The 17,934-nt window shown below is 40.4% G+C and overlaps 1 protein-coding gene across 3 annotated transcripts in view; it reads left to right on the top strand.

Moving 5' to 3' along the window:
- lingo3a (leucine rich repeat and Ig domain containing 3a) overlaps positions 1 to 15,481 on the top strand; it is a 33,308-nt gene extending 17,827 nt beyond the window's left edge. The window contains exons 1-3 of one of the 3 annotated variants that reach the window (XM_026305456.1): positions 9,863 to 10,099; positions 12,077 to 12,143; positions 12,222 to 15,481. In XM_026305456.1, coding sequence (XP_026161241.1) covers positions 12,138 to 12,143; positions 12,222 to 13,970 — 1,755 coding nt within the window. In that variant the 5' untranslated portion in view covers positions 9,863 to 10,099; positions 12,077 to 12,137 and the 3' untranslated portion in view covers positions 13,971 to 15,481. Of the gene's footprint in view, positions 1 to 9,862; positions 10,100 to 12,076 lie in introns of those variants that run through there. The other 2 variants (XM_026305454.1, XM_026305455.1) reach the window with 2 other exon arrangements.
- Positions 15,482 to 17,934: the final 2,453 nt, after the last annotated feature.

The following is a 17,934-nucleotide window of genomic DNA, read 5'->3' as shown; positions in this document are numbered from 1 at the left end:
TCTGCAGAATGAGGACAGCGACATGTGTGTTTGAGTGTGCATGTGTGAATATGCATGCTTCTCTGCCTGTTTATGTATCTTTGTGCATTCATCTTTTTTCATGTGTAAAAATAAAAATGTTTGTGTGCTATGTGAAGTGGAAAGAACTGTAAGCGTGTGATGTGTGATGCTGGCCTAATATGCCCCATCTCTGCATCTCTGGAAATGGCAGCAAATGTGAGAGTGACGGAGAGTCGAGCCAGTTGGCATGGAAAGAGCCTGGGTTGAGGTGATGGCTGGTGACACAGCAGACAGGCCAGCCAGGCAGGAAATAGATGCCAGCAGGGTTACTGGTCACACTCACCTTCACTTCTTGATGAATTTGTCTTTCTGGCTCTTGTCGCTGTGCCATCTACCCTAGTGCAAAGTGTTTGATGAGACAGAAACAGCTGTAGTTCTACATTTAAGGAAGAAATGAATTTTATTATCAAGGGCCAGTGTTAAATTCAGGACTCCTCTATGTCTATTGGAAGTAAAGTTGGCTTACACAGTAGCTAGTCATTTGAGCTTGTGAAAATTATTCTTATTAAACCTTGACCCATGGTTGTATTCATGCTTGGATGGAAAAGCATTTCCCAAGGGCTAATTTAGTTTGAGAGTGGACTGTGCTTACTGATTTATTACTTCTTATTTGGTTTTTATGGGGCAGCTCTGCTGAAACTACATAGTGTTTGTTTATGTTGCCATAAGTAATAAGGCCAGATGATGAATTGTCACTGGTTGTAGAAATTTGCAGTCATTGGGGTCTGTTGTGTCTGAACTAATTCAAAAGAAGAGGAATCAACAGAAGATGTGTGTGTTAAATAAGCCCCAGTTCTCTATTTTCCCAGCATAATGGAAGTGGAAGAGAATATTATACAATAACAGGTTAAACAGGTGTTATGCACACTGAAGCAATCAAAGTGGAGGGTTTGACAACCAGCCTTTTACACTAAAGTTGTAGAGGGTCACAAAATAATGAATGTTTGCAAGTCATTAAATAGAATATTTAATCAAGGTGCTTTCAAGGACACAAACCCTGCAGTTAAATGGCGCCTGACACCTTCTGCTATTCTATCAACTTATCAATAATTGCTAGATGCATTTAGGGTAATGACATATTCAATTTGATTATTTTTTCAAAAATACCCCAGAAGCATTGGACAAGGACAAATGAACATTTTGATCTGTCCATCCATTTTCCCAATTCACCCAATTATGTCCTCTCTTTCCTAGTGGTCTGTCACTTCTCATTCCCGCTCAAGTCATGTAAGTAGGCTGAGAGGCTGCCCTGGGGAAGGGGACTGCTGGTTGACTGACACTGTCTGATCACAGGGGCTTAAAGAGAGGCTGGCCATTTAATAGGCTAGCTGCCAGTTGCAGACTGTCCAGCCTGTCCTGCATGAAACTACAGACGGGTGACTGACTGGTGTCATCGTTCCACTGTGACACCCATGGCACCCTGTCCCATAAGTAAAGTACAGCAGAGCCACATATGTTCCAGATGCCGCCATGTTGCCATTTGGTTGTCCAGTGTTATGCCAAAATACTATAGATGCTATTTAATATAATTTCACTATGGAGCAGTTTGGAAATCAGTGAGAAGCTTAAAGAAATAGTTTGATATTTCCTTTCTTTTGAGAGAGTTAGATGAGAGTCGTGCCACTCTCATGGAAAGATATAACCCTGAACTTTACATTTGGAAATAAGTTCAATTTGCAAAACAAGGTATATATGTGAGAGAGAGGTTATTAACTTATCAGGAAACATTCACTGTTAAAATATCAAACATAATATTTGAAGCATTAATCACTATTATTGGATTTTTAATCCTCGTTAGTCTATTAAATGTGATCTCTCAACTCTCATGAGGCCTTGAAATAAACAATCACAGGATAAATTAGTCTGCCACCCATGTAATAGGCCTAAATTGATGGAGCACAGTAATGAATTCCTGTTACAGAACGTTGCTAATGAAAGTGTGTTAGGTCGTGTGTTGATGTGATAACACTGCTGAAGCTGCAATAAGCCTTGACTGGCATCGCTGAGTGTGTATATGTGCCCAGGAGAAGATGTGTCACCCTGCATTACAGTGACGGCCTGTGGGCCCTCAGAGATTGGCATCGAACTTAATGTTCTTTTGAGCCATGGATCCCTTTTTGTTAACTCAAACTGACTGTGCTTGGAGGGTTCAGATTGTAACGGAGTGTGTGTGAAGGAACCCCAAAATTTGTTTTAGCCTTCAATTTTGAACAAGTATAAAGTGGAAATATGAGTTAGTATCGCATTACAGCCCCAGCTATCCTCTCACATTACTCATGTTGAATGATTTCCACGAAAAGCCTTAATAAAACCAGAAAATGTTACAGTTTGTGGTGTGTTTTTAAATAGTTTATTCAGAATACTCAGGGGGACATATTAAAAAAATTCTGAAAATTCTTCAAATGTATAGCACTGATCTAAGGATGGTGCCATTGGTTTTAAATATTTTGTTCATAATTTCAACAAAATTGCAATGTAAACACAGAATGGTGAAAGTTGCAAAGTTGAAGCATGTACAGGAAACTTTCATTCAGATTTTGAACTTAAGATGAATGGTACAGTGTCAAGGAAACAGGACCCTTTATTTGAAATAAAGCAACAAAAAATACAGACTCGTGAGGCATGCTGCCTAATAACTGACAAAGAATTCAACCAGATCATCTGATTCTATTTTGGATCAACTCTGCTGCATAAAACTGTATATTAATTAGGAAAAATAACCTGTCATGACTCTAAAGTACATTAAAGATGGGAAGGTTAAATCAGCATTGCTCTTGCATTATTTATTCATATTAATTAGTGTGATTAATGACCTCATTAAAATAGATGTTATTTTAAAAATGTCATGCTGATAATTATTCAGAGACATTTGGCAGCTCACATGTCTCTTGTTAAATAATGTATGTGTCTATGCATGTTTTCTTTTTAAACTACAAGCTGACAATAGTTTATGAAGTATGACAAAGAGGAAAAGCTTGTGCAGTAACAGTCCATCATGTGCAGTAAGTTCATATTTTTTCTGTGCTGCCTTTCAATTTCTGGCTACTGCAGCTCCATTTAAGGTCAAAGTCTCCATCTTAGTGGGTCATGACCACGCAGCATAATGTTGTAAATTATTTAGCTCCTGTTCGTAGAAGCCTTTACATCTATAGGCCCTGAAACAGTTCTGTCTCATTAAAGATTCATGGCACATGGCAAGACACAATCTTAATCACCCCTTTGTGTCCTTTGGTTTTACTGTTCAAGCTTTTAAAAGACCAGAAACTGCAATTTTTGAACCTTGCTGCAATCCATTATCATAATGAAAATCCCATTTGGCACATTTAAACTTGCGTTTCATATCAGTCTGCATGCAGTGCTGAGGTGTAATGGATATTTCTGACATATCTGATCAGTTATCTGCTGCAGTTTTTTGATGCAGCACCTGAGAACAAAACTACATTAATCAAATGGGCTGTTTGCCCACAGTGTCCCTCATCCGTCAACTTCTGACTTCTCCTGCCAACCCAGTGTTCACAGCTGCTGGACAAAGCCACATGTGATCTAGTACTTACACATATACATTCATGTAAATGCACACTATTTATTCTAACCTCAAATCTGCACTTACTCTTACATACATACAGCACAGGTGCTTATACTTATACTCCATGTGATCACCCCCCCCCACTCCCCTCCTTGTCTTCTCTGCTAAGGGACTTGGTGTCCTATAGCCTGTGGTGGGTGCCATGGCCCTGCCAGTAATAACGATCCATCAGCCAGACTGCAAGGTGGAAGTTACAGGGACATAAAAGGGAACAAGCGGCTCAGCTTTTTTTTTTTTTTCTCTCAGGGCTCTCTCTCATCAGGTGAGCATGAGTGTGTGCAATGGCAGTGTGTATATATGTGTATTACCAGAACCGTGCACTGCCAGCGGCTTCAGAGTCTCCCTACATGGATTGATGGACACTGACAGTGGCTTTCCTCAGTGTAAATGAGTAATGTGTTTTCTCTGTGGGACACTCACACACACACATCATAGTCACACAAACACACACACACATACGGAGTCATGCTTATGTAAATCACGAGTGGGCATGAGAGAAATCAGTTTGAGCGCAGCCATTTGAGGAGCTTTTGTGGATGTTTTGCCTTGGCCTGTGTGCCTTTGTAGAGAGCACTTGGCTATACCTACACACTCTTGGCTATACCTACACACTCTTGGCTATACCTACACACTCTTGGCTATACTTACACACCTGCTCATTTGTTGGCTGCAACTTAAATGCTTGGCAACAATGTTGTACATCACAGTGAATTAATAGATACATTTCTCTTTGCATGATTTTTAAAGGATAAGCCTGGTGACATTCTGTATATATTTCCTATTGTCCCAAATCCCATTAAAAGACCAAAACAAATGAATTGATCCTGCTAACAAATACTGTATTGTCTGTCTAAAGCTCGGTATTTCATAGCTCATTCCTCTGTGCTTTCATTGTTGCCCCAAAATGATTAAAAACACACTGTTGTATATATGGGCTGACATTTTCCTTCATTACAACAAACATAGGCACCGTAGTTTATTTTGAATCCATCCCACATACACCGTCCTGCTGCTCAGTACTCACTAGAGCACTAAATGTAAATTAATCTGCCACTGAAAATAGTCATGCACTATTTATTCCTGTATGAGTAATCTTTGTTAAAAACTACTGTTTGAGCTTATCATCTCTTTAAAAAATTTACAGCATGTGTCCATGACATATTTTCAAAGATGTATGTCTTTAGTAGGAACAAACAGGTTTGGTGTTGTTGCTACAGACTGGCTGGGGAACTTTGTGAGATGGACTCATGTATTGTTAATTTTGGTCTTTTCATGAGATTTGTTGACTTAAACAAAAATGTAAAATATCAACTTAGACATCTGACATAAAATTAAAATAAAACACACATACACTGTCTGCTAGCTACAGGGCTACATTTAAATCTCCTGTCTCTTACACTTAGTTAAACACACACACACACAGAGTTTCTGGATTACTAGAGAAGCTTAATGCATACATTCATAGGTTGTGTGCATGTTTAATGTGTAAGATTTAGCTGACCATCAGTAGTATTCTCTGTCTGATCCCATCCTAATGTCCTCATGTTGAAAAACATGTGGGGGCCTCACAGTCTATTATTTTGAAAAGGACAATGTTTGCGTAAGACCCATTAGCTTGATTTGCTGTCTTTCAAGCCCTAATGGCTTTTGTTTAAACAAAAATAGGCTGAAGAGGAGGTGAAGCTGAAGCAAAGGTAGCCTCAGAAATAAATAATGTAGCAGGAAGAGCTGTTGATAGGAGGGGTTATAGAGGTGGCAGAACATCTACCTGAGCCCCCTGCCCCTGCTGCTTCACAACCTACTCCAATGTCTAAATCTGGCTCTGTTGCTGTCTAACCTGCACTTGACTGTTTTTTTCTAGCTTTAAACCACCCTTTTCTCTCTCTCTCACTTTGTCACCTGTATCTGCTGGTGAAAAGGTGAGAGAGAGGATGTTTAGATGGTAAGTGGGGCTCAGTCATGAAGACAAGAGGACATGAATTTGGGGCCCACTCTACCACCTACATTTTATAGACTGAGATAAGGAAAGACCCAAAATAAAGAATTGTGACACGTTAAAGACAGTGGCACTAACAACCAGTCAGCACCTCTGTTTGCATCATCAGGTTCCTGTTATTTACTGCATGATGAATCACAAAAGTGAAGGCATCAACAAGAGCCCCACTAAATCTCTTTACTGATATTATAATTGCATCATATTCCCAGTTGTTTCTATCAGCTTCTGACTGCTAAAAGTTGCTTACAGCTGATGCCATGGCAGTCTCTGTATGTGACTGTCATTATCCAGATGTGTAGTGAATATTGTAAACTGACTGTTACATAAGGCAGCATTGGGAACATGTGCTAAGGCCTTAACAGAAAAAAGCTGTATGTGAGTTTTTCAGTAAAATTTTACTATTCCATTTCACTGTGCTGTACCAGTTGTACTAAATGTTAGGCAGAGAAGATATAATGTTCCTAAGCAATAGTTCAGCAGACATTCACTAAATCATGGCTTTTGTTAAGTCAGAAACATATTCTTTAATGTAAGTAAGTTGTCAAGCATCACACTGAGGGGGAGAACAGAATCAAGTCATCTTTTCTGATTTTAGACTTTTACTGTGATGGCAGCCCAGTTTGAGTCTCTTGCTGTATTACCTATAAAAGAAAGCAGATATTTTACCTCCACAGAGACACAAATGCACATGCTGAGTAGCTAAAATCATACCATGTGTTGTCTGCTGTGAGAAAGGTCTCTTAGCCTCCCAGCTCTATATGATCTGATTCTTTGCCTTTTAAGTAAAAAAATCTCTTAAACTTTCATCCACTTGAAAGGCCACAACAAACTTGCTGACAGTGTCTCTTTAAGCCTGGTAGCCTTACAAAGTTATTCCATATTGTTATTTTACAGTCTGTTGACAGCTCAGACCGCGAAATATGTAGGGCTGGTATAGCTAACAGCATAACACTCTTAACAGAGGCAAAAAACTAGCTGTTTTGAATCTATTCACTTCCCTTGTGTATAAATATTGAGGCATTTCCAGAATAGAACATCACTTCAGGCACCACAGTTGTTTCTAATAGACAGCACTGGATGAGCAAATGTTGCTTGGCAACAAAAATAATAACATAAAGGAAGCTGACCTCTTGTCTGATGCTATTGGATGCATGAGTAATACAGTGGCAAGAAAAAGGAAAAGAATTATGCATTTGTATAATTCTGTATAAATTTGTCATGTAAATATGGCCAGATGTTCAGTTACATTTATGAACAAACAATGTGTTTGAACTAATGCTGAACTAATGAACTAGTTCTGCTCAGATCCACAGAAAGCATTTGCCTGTTATTGGTCTTATCACCAAAGGAGGTTCAACCAAGGGTTCACTTTTCCTCAGGCAATGTGAATGTTTAATATGTGTGTTCAGTAAAGACAAAATGTTGTTAATGTTTGTGTGTTTTAAGTTTAAACACTTTGTGTTTGTCTCTACATGTGACTTAGATGAAGATCAGATCACATTTTGTGACAAATTATTGGAAGAAACCAGGCAGTTGTGAAGGTTTTATATGTTCTTTCTTGCCACTGAATACGCTCACAATGATTTCATAAATAGTTAATTTGTTTGACAATGACAGACCAGTGCCATCTGTATTTTGTTACAAGAAACAAGCATCAAGAAGTACATACAGACACACGACACATCAGGTAACAACGTCAGAAAAGCATTCACAGTTAGCCTACAAGACAGGCATGAATACCTCAAACTCTACACCAACGAGGCAATTTTGGGAAGGGGCAGGAGGTAGATAGTGCAGCTGTCGCCATGACAACATTAGACTCCTACAGTATTGTCCTTTCAAAGTCGATCCAGAGCGTTGTGGTTTATATCGGCACTACATATTGATTCTGCCTGCCAGACAGTGCTGGTGTATTTCAGGTTGGCGAGCAGCTTCTGACTTCATGGATGTGTTTTTACATACTGGTTCCCCACAAGGTTGTGTTTTCTCACTTTTATTTTTCTTATATACTAATGAATGTCAGAGCAGTCATGAAAGAAGGAACTTAATTAAGTTTGCAGATGCCTGTGCAATTGTGTCTCTTCTAACTGAGAATGATTCTCATCATGGCCCTGTTATTGCAGATTTTTGTGATTGATGTGAAAAGTCATAAACATCAATGTAACAAAAAGAAAAGAGATGATCATTGTCCTCCAGGCATAATTCAGGACCAGACTGTTGAGGTGGTGGAGAAGTATAAATATTTGGGATAATTGTGGATGACGAACAGACTTTCAGTGATCACATTGATGCTATCTGTGCCAAGGCCCATCAAAGAATGTACTGGTGTTTTAATGTCAACCCTGTTTTTATGAAAATCTTTTATTCTTGCCCAGATGCAAGTTGAATAGACTTAAGAACTCTTTTGTCCCAACAACGATCAGCCTCTTGAACTGCTCTCATGTGAGTCTTGCATTGGGGTACTTGTGGAAGTGTTGTGTGTTTTAAGTTAAGTATTTGTTGTTGTGTGCAAATTCTCACTTGGGGATAATAAACTTCACCTTACCTTAATTGAAATTTATAATTGCCCAGTCTTATCAACTAGACATTGTAATGTCTCTATTGTACTTTCATAACCTAGTTAAAGCTCCAACACCAGTCACTTCTGAAGTATTGTTTTCTTATGATGTTTTTTTTTTTTTTTGGCACTTTGCTGCTTTTTTGTTCCTGGAAGTTCTGCGTTTTGTTTGCCTATTATCACTATTGACAGCTTGTGTAACACCAATCGTAACCTCTTTTAGTAGGAAAACACAAAAAAAGAGGGGCAAATGAAATAGAAAAACTGTATGAAAGTCTGTCATGACAAACAGATTCTTCCCCGAAACAGTGTCTCTCCTCTGCCCCATGTCACCTGCATGAGCTGAAGCACAGCAGGGAAGAGTGCTGTTGTTCTGCTGGGTTATCAAAGAGATGTGGCACTGACGGTTATTTTTGAATTCAGCTTACTACCAGGTAACAGTAGCCTCTAGTATAGTGGAGAGTGTGTACCTCTCTCTCCACCTGCTGTTGACCTGTGGTGCATTTGCTGGTTGGGTCTCTGGGCTCTTTCGTGAGTGACTGCTACCAGATATGGCTTTGGAAAGTTTGCCATGTGACAGGGAAATTGGAGACATTTTTAAACATGGGGAGGGTGTCAGTAAGAGAGGAAGTATGTGGTTACTGCTGTTTCAGTCACCGCCCACCCGCCGTTTGTGAAAAACAAATCTTGAACTTTTGCAGAAGCAGGTGAGTTGTTACTGTTTTTAAAGGAGGCTGCATGACCGATGATGAAATGTCAGACCAGCAGAATGCATGGCTAGGTGGGCGGTTGAAGTCCTTGAAGCAAAAAGACTGATCCATTTCTTGTCTGTTATTTCTCTAATTTGGTCTAATCCTATATGTTATTAAATAAAAGTAGTCCTTAAAGATATTATTACATATCTCATCAATTCTAAGATGTTGCTGCATTGTAAAAATTGTTACTGCACTATCACAGAAGTTAAATGTAGTTATGTTCTTATGACAGCACTTGTGTAAAGACATATTTGTTTCCTACATAGAAGCTGTGAAACTACCATGAAATCTTTCACTAAATATTGCACACTAAAACTACTTTAGCAACATTGGTTTCCCAGCAAGGATCAACACTTTGTGGAATCAAATTGATCAAATTTCATGGAAGAAGGAATAATGTTTCAGGTAGCCAGCAGAGCGCTTTCACATTCAGACATCCATGTTCACAGTATATGGATTGAAAAGCAAGATCATCACTTAAGCATTTATGCAAATAGTACAGTCTGTTTCCATCCATCCATCCATCCATCTTCTATACCCGCTTTTCCTGTTCAGGGTCACGGGGATCTGCTGGAGCCTATCCCAGCTCTCTCTCGGGTGGAAGGCAGGGGTACACCCTGGACAGGTCACCAGTCTGTCACAGGGCCACATATAGACACACAAAGACAGACAACCTCACACACTCACACTCACTCCTACGGGCAATTTTAGAGTCACCAATCAACCTGACATGCATGTTTTTGGACTGTGGGAGGAAACCGGAGTACCCGGAGTAAACCCACGCAAGCACAGGGAGAACATGCAAACTCCACACAGAAAGGCCGGGATGCGAACCCACGACCTTCTTGCTGTGAGGCAACAGTGCTAACCACTCAGCCACCATGCTGCCCTCAGTCTGTTTCCATAGTCAGCAAATATATTTTAGAATGACTACCTTCATGGTGTTCTTGAAAGTAATAAAATCTAAAGTAAGTAGAAAATATAGAATAAAAAACTTTGCTGTGGGCAACTTTTAAAGCTGCCCTTAATCTCATGAATACAGTTTTCACCATGGGAACTTAGTTTTGAATATTTCCAGTTTAAATTCACTGAGCATATAGCTGCTGGCAGCTGGACCAGTGAATGAAGAAAAGAGGTTTCAATTGGTACGTGTTTCTGGTATTGGTATGTGAACTGCATTGTTTTCCAGCCCCAACAGCTCATTTAATTTTTTTTATTGTACTTAAAATGTAGTGTTTTGGACAGTATCTTGCCAAAGATTTCTTAAACTGCATTTTTTGGTGTATTTAAAGTAAACTTTGGAAATGCATCCAAAACAGTTGCAAGGAGTCTCAAAGCCTGAACCAGAATCCAGGCACTGCTCATTAATGCAGAAAAGACTTTTGATTAATTGACAATTGGGCCATTATGGACCACAGTGAATGACATAAAACATTTCTGCACTATGAAGGGTTACATGTCAGGCCATTAAAGTATGCAGGTATGCGTGAGGGGTATTAGCAGCGTATATTAGGAGCTCTCCACAGCAGTGTCCTTTTGAAAGTACTAATGGGATCTCTGAATCTGAAAAATTCATATTTTGTCACTTTAAGTGATTTTTAACAATGTCCTGCTTGTCTGCTATGAGACATTTCTGTTGGCATTTTCAGTGTATTCAGTGGCAGCCTGGCTAATGGGAATATTCATCTCTGAGCTGGAGTGAATTGTAAATTAGAACACGTGTAGGGCTGAGGGACATTAAAACGTTATTAAGTCGTCTGTAATAATAGCAGGAGGGAATTTAAATATCTTTAACACTGTTAGTTCTCCTCCAAATGCTAAAATTCCTCCTGTCTTCTGTGCCTGTTGGTTGTGGTGACTGGTGCATGACTCTGTATGTACTGTATATGATTCATTGCAAGTGTATGAGTTATGGATGTATCTATTGTTACTGATGGGCAGTGGCAAAAGTGACAGTTTCATGTGTTGTCACAGCAATGACCGTATCAGTGAGTGCTTTTTTTTCTTCACACTTTTTGTATTATTTAACTGTCACAGCCACCACGTGTTACAGGTTGAAGGACCTCATGATGTGTGATCCACTTAAAGTCAAGGGAGTTGCAGCTTTTCAATATGTCTTAACACGCTGTCAGCCTCACTATTCACTTGTTATTGTGTTATGGAATATGTTTTCCAGAGTTACTTTCCATTCCACTAGCTGGTATTTCAATATGGGTTTATAAAGGGATTACCACCAGCAGACGGTGGGGTGTGGGGAGAGAGGCAATGTGCATGTGTATGTCTGTGTGTGTCATATGAAACCCATAGTCAGGTCAGGATAGGAACGCTCCTGTCATGATAAGCCTCATGTCTCAGAGACTTGTGCAGATGATGTACTGGGTTATTGTGATGCACTGAGTTGTAGCCTTCTGCTCTGATGAATGTACTCTGAGATACTAGTGGCTGCACATATTGTGTTATATACCTGTTAACTAAATGTTCATTGTTACTTTCATCTGCACAATAATTACTTAGTATTTACTTAGCCTGTATACATGCTGATATTATCTTCTACAGAGCACTGCATCTGTTTGTTTGTATTCTGTTTCCTAAAACTATATATATGTGTGTCATTTGATGGACCTCTTCTGTGCCATTTGCCATTAGAAACATTAAAATGCTCACAATTGTTTTTTAATGCATTTTAAGATGTCTCATGAGGTATTATGGGTACAAAAGATTTTCAATTTCATTTACAATCCATGAAATAGCTAGAGAGTAAAACAGCCATCAGATACAAAACTGACTCATAGCTATTAGTGAGATTGTGTGTGTGTGTGTATTGGTATATGATTTTAAAACCTGAGTGCTTCCAAGGCACAGTCGACCATCAAAAAGCAGCTAAATACAGACCGAGTCCTTTGTGGATTATCTTGGTGCTCCAGTGTTAATTTCACTGCTGTTCTGGGTCAATTAGACTTGTAATTGTAATTCCACTCATTTAGACTGTTTGATCACTGCTATTGAAGGGGAATTGAGTCAGATTAATTTGTCTCACTGTCTGTCTCTGTCTTTGCTTCTCATTCTTTCTCCCATTTTGTTTTTCTGTATCTCATTCTTCCTCTCCTGCTTCTCTCTTTCAGGTGTCTGGCCCAGTGATTCACACCCAGCCAGAAGAAGGAGGGGGTAAACTAAAGAAGGACCATGGAGGTAAGACTGGGCCAGGATGTAGGTTGGCTCCTGCCTTTCCTGTTTTTGTTGCTGATGATCACGGTGTCACCCAACCAGAGTCAGGGATGTCCTCAACGTTGTGAGTGCATTGCAAAGCTCAAGACTGTGTCCTGTTATGGTAAACGCCTGTCTGCACTGCCAGATGGCATCCCACCAGACACTAAGATACTGGACCTAACTGGAAATAAACTTCGCTGGGTAGAGCATGGTGACCTGCTTCCATATCCACGCCTTGAAAAGCTAGACCTCAGTGAGAACATGATCAGTGTCCTGGAACCAAATGCCTTTTCTAGTCTCCAGAACCTCCAGTCACTTTCACTGAGGGGTAACCAATTAAAACTAGTCCCCATGGGGGCTTTCTCACGTCTTTCCAACTTAACTTCACTGGACCTCAGTGGAAATAAGATTGTAATTCTTTTGGACTTCACTTTCCAAGACCTGAAAAGTCTAAAAAACCTGGAGGTTGGAGACAACGATCTGGTTTATATCTCCAACAAGGCCTTTCTGGGTCTAGTAGGGCTGAGAGAACTAACCATTGAGAGGTGCAACCTGACTTCTGTGTCAGGCCAGTCTTTGTCTTATCTGCATAACCTGGTGACTCTGCGACTTCGCTACCTCAGTATCTCCACCTTAGAGGACCAGAACTTCCGGAAACTGGGAAACCTGAGGGCCCTCGAGATTGATCACTGGCCCTTTTTGGAGTACATTTCCCCTCACAGTCTGCAGGGCCTGAACTTATCTTGGCTGTCTATTACACACACCAACATCACCACTGTACCGACCTCTGCCCTGCGCAGTCTGGCTCATCTCACCAGCCTTAACCTCTCCCATAACCCTATCTCTGTGTTGGAGTCCTGGGCACTACGGGACCTTGTCAGGCTGAAGGAGCTGCATCTGGTCAGCACTAACCTAGTAGCAGTGCAGCCATATGCGCTGGGTGGTCTAAGGCAACTATGCCTTCTTAACCTTTCCACTAACAACCTGGTGACATTGGAAGAGGGAGCCTTTCAGTCTGTCAACACTCTGGAGACATTACGTCTGGATGCGAACCCTCTGGCATGTGACTGCCGCTTGCTCTGGATCCTTCAGCGCCGGAAGACCCTAAATTTTGATGGTGCTTCCCCAGTGTGCATGACGCCTGTTGAGGTACAAGGACGGGCTCTTAATGCTTTCTCTGACTCAGCTCTCTTTGACCACTTTACATGCCAGAAGCCCAAAATCCGCAACAGGAAACTGCAGCAAATATCTGCCCGTGAGGGGCAGGTTGTATCATTTATTTGCAAAGCAGAAGGTGAGCCAACACCAGTGATATTCTGGATCTCTCCTCAGCGCAGACGCATCACCACCAAGAGCAGTGGCCGCCTGACTGTGCTACCAGAAGGCACACTAGAAATACGCTATGCCCAGGTAACAGACAGTGGGACTTACATCTGCATAGCCAGCAATGCTGGTGGAAATGACACCTATTTTGCCACACTTACTGTCAGTGGGCTGCCTCTAGACGCAGCCCTAATGGGCAACCGTACCTATTATGCTGGGGACCTTAATGACACAAATCTGAATGACACCAGAGTCTTCCTGAAGTTTACTCTGGATCTCAAGACCATCCTCATATCCACCGCTATGGGTTGCATTATGTTCCTGGGTGTAGTCCTCTTCTGTTTTATTCTGCTGTTTGTGTGGAGTCGAGGGAGAGGGCAGCACAAGAACAATTTCTCTGTGGAATATTCCTTCAGAAAAGTGGATGGACCTGCTACCAGTGGAGGACAGGGTGGGGCACGCAAGTTCAATATGAAAATGATTTGATTTGAGTCAGTTTTTTCTTTTTTCCCCTGATAGTTTTTACAAGCAGTCATAAGCTATAGCATAAAGAGACATAAAACACTTGACTGGACATCTATTCCTGCAAAACACTGAAAATAAATAACATATGAAATAAATTTCATATTGTCTATTTCTACTGCTCTTTGCTGTGTGTTCACATTATTGTGCAGAGGAAATCTGCTTAGTATTTAAAAATGTCTTTGCATCTTGAATAGACTGTTAAAAGACCAAACAACAAAAAGACTTAGAGTCCCACCAGTCTTTAACCTCTTCAAAGCACTTGCCAACTCCATCCTTCCTCCCTACAAGGAACTCTGTCCTCTTCATCTTTAAAGCATATCACCTCTCTGCCCCATCTGAGGTGATCCAAGCTCTCCAACTCCAAACTCATGAATTCATTAAACGAGGTGGTGCTCAATGAATGCCAAGGACTTGCCAATACATATTTGAATAGTTCCAGCTATATACTGCATACTTAGACTCATCTACAGTCAGGAATTTCGAGCATTATTATTATTTTGCTGAGACACAGAGAGACCACACTCTGCAACACTGCCAATTTGAACATAAAGCACCATGTAATCTCAATGCAAACCTTTGGTAGTGAGAAATTACTGTTCATGTGTTGGTCAAAGCAGTTTGAAACAAAACTGGGACTACACAGTTACGTGGTGACAAATCAGTAAGCTGATGTACACGATACTTATTGTTGTCTATCTAATACACTTTTACAAGACCCAACCACTAGACAATACTCTATTCAGATGAAGGCGTGTACAGAGTTGATTTACTTTCAATAGTGTGTCCTATTTGTAAAATAAATATTTGGTGGGATGCAGTCATCCCAAAGTTGAATAGATCACAGTGTATAGGTCGGATGTATACTGTATAAGATGTATTATATATTTTGTAAACATTGAAATACTTGTTGTTGTTTATAGTACTGTTGAGTGATCAATGAAGTTTTACTGTTCTACTGTAATGCTAATGCTAGTCTCTTTTTCAAAAACAATTATATCCCATCCAGTTGTATACAGAGCTTTTACAGAGCTTTCACTACATCATGCCATGTGATAGAGACATGTCTGCTCACCTCTTGAGCTCACACAAAAAGTCATGAGGATTTCACTTGTCTATTTTTGGTTGTATAAGCATCACTTGGCTGACCAGAGGGGGAAGGAGTTAAGTGGTTTCTCATCACTACTTTGATATATTGAGACATGAGGGGAAAATGCTAATGTGATGAAGACCTTGCAGACTGGAACAAAGGTCATGATGAAACTGAGCCAGAGAGGAGGAGCTGAGGTATTGTAGGAAAGACACTGACACTGTAACAAATAGGGGTTGGAAGCTAAGTTTTAACAATAATAATACAATCTCTACTATAGATAATGTAATAAAGTGCTTTTAGAATTAATTTGCAGTTACAGCACAAAATGTCAGGCTCTGTGCAACATCTGTGGTAGTTTTTAATACTAATACTATACTAGAAACTGGGGGCATTAAATCAGTTTTCTTCTTAAGTCCAGACATGACTTGGGGTGATAAAGTGTGACCTGTTTATACTATTCAAACCTCATGGTAGATCTTTTAATCTTGGTAGGTTTGGCCTTCAAAATGAATACCACCAGTTCAGAAATGAGCGTTTCCTGTTCAATTTCAACGACTAACTAACAGATTCTAACAGTGGTTCTCTGCTGTCCTCTGTTGGCAATGAATAGTATTGAATTCTACGCTTTTATCAGAGATGTAGTTTGACCTGCCCAACCTGCAGACCTAAGCAGTTCATTCCTCTTCCCAAAATGCAGTTCTGAAATTGATGGACCTGGTTCTAGTGGTACTGGATGTAAAAATTAATTTTGTCTTACAGTTAATTTAACTTTGTTCGTACTACACATGCTGTCCCTCTATCAGTTCTGCAGTGGTGAAAATTGAAAAAAAAAAATAAAGGATCCTATGTGACCTCATTAAATGTTCACACACACTTGCACTACATATGCTTATGGACTGATTAAGCTTTCTCTGTTTTTTTCATGCTAAATGTTGTGTTTTTAATTGTTCTTCCCTGAATTCATCTTGTAAATTTGAAAACTACTGTGTCCTGAAAATGTGCTAGACTGTTTTGTATTGTATTGTTTTATAAAATGAAGCACACCATTTATAAAGCATGCTATATTATCTGCTATAATGATGTCTTGTTGCATGTCCCATTTTTATAGCTGTTATCTGGTCTCTTGACCCTTATGGTTGCAGTCTGAGAAGTTGGTTGAGAGTCTACAATACACCTGTGACCCTGTCACTGTGAGATTTACTCCTGCAGATTTTATTTAGATTTGTTTGTCTAGCAGTTCTTCATTTTAATTTTTAAATAAATTAATTTAGATTGATGGGTGTGTGATTAAACCACACGTAAGGAGAAACCATGTTTATATGGGTAGTGCACACACTGCAGAAGGTTGTTATTGTTCGTTTTCTATGCAATCATCAGAACACAAGTTACAAAATAAAATTTTATGAGCAGATAAAAATAATGTTGCATCGACATTTTGATATGTTGTTTATTGTAGGCCTCCTACATATTGACTCTTTAGCCATTTAGCGTTAATGACTTACTTCCTTTTAATCACTGTGACTTAAAAAACTAAACAAATATTGAGTGGGCAGTGGAATTAATAATCTACTAATCTGGCTGGTAATTGGTCAGGCCAAAGACAAATGCAATTTAGAGTCACCAATCAACCTGACATACATGTTTTTGGACTGTGGGAGGAACTTTCTCCAGAGTACCTGGAGAAAATCCCTGAAAATTCAGGGAGGACATGCAAACTCCACACAGAAAGGCCCCTGCTGGGTTTCAAACCAGGAACCTTCTCGCTGTGAGGCAACAGTGGTAACGACTTAGTCACTGTGCTGAAAAGTAACTGTTAAAGAGTTTGAGTGTAGAAGTCAAACTTTAAAATGAACCTCTTCTTTTCCTTTCAGTTGCTCCCTTCAGGGGTCGCCACAGCGAATCATCTGCCTCCATTTAACCCTATCCTCTGTATCCTCCTCACCCACACCAACTATCCTCATGTCCTCCCTTCACTACGTCGAAGAACCTCCTCTTTGGTCTTCCACTAGGCCTCCTTCCTGGCAGCTCTAACCTCAGCATCCTTTTACCAATGTATTCACTGTCCCTCCTCTGAACATGTCCAAACCATGTCAATCTGGCTTCCCTGGCTTTTTCTCCAAAACATCTAACATGAGCTGTCCCTCTGATGTCCTCATTCCTGATCCTATCCATCCTCGTCACTCCCAGAGAGAACCTCAACATCTTCAGCTCTGCTACCTCCAGCTCTGCCTCCTGTCTTTTTCTCAGTGCCACTGTCTCTAAACCAGACAACATTGCTGGTCTCACCACTGTCTTGTCCACCTTTCCTTTCATTCTTGCTGACACTCTTTTGTCACACATCACACCTGACACTTTCCTCCACCTGTTCCAACCTGCTTGCACACGTCTCTTCACTTCTTTTCCACACTCTCTGTTGCTCTGGACTGTTGATCCTACATACTTAAAATCCTCCACCTTCTTCACCTCTACTCCCTGTAACCTCACCGTTCTACTTGAGTCCCTCTCATTTACACACATGTACTCTGTTTTACTGCGGCTAACCTTCATTCCTCTCCTTTCCAGAGCAAACCTCCACCTCTCTAGATTTTCCTCCACCTGCTCCCTGCTCTCACTACAGATGACAGTGTCATCTGCAAACATCATGGTCTACAGAGATTCCTGTCTAACCTCATCTGTCAGCCTGTCCATCACCACAGCAAACAAGAAGGGGCTCAAAGCCGATCCTTGGTGCAGTCCCACCTCCACCTTGAACTCTTCTGTCACCCCTACAGCACACCTCACCACTGTCTTACAGTTCTCATACATGTCCTGCACCACTCGAACATACTTCTCTGC

The sequence above is a fragment of the Mastacembelus armatus genome, chromosome 4, assembly GCF_900324485.2.
Source record: "Mastacembelus armatus chromosome 4, fMasArm1.2, whole genome shotgun sequence".
Lineage (NCBI taxonomy): Eukaryota > Metazoa > Chordata > Actinopteri > Synbranchiformes > Mastacembelidae > Mastacembelus > Mastacembelus armatus.
The sequence above is the reverse complement of the archived record's forward strand: the minus strand, read 5'-3'. Positions and strand labels throughout refer to the sequence as shown.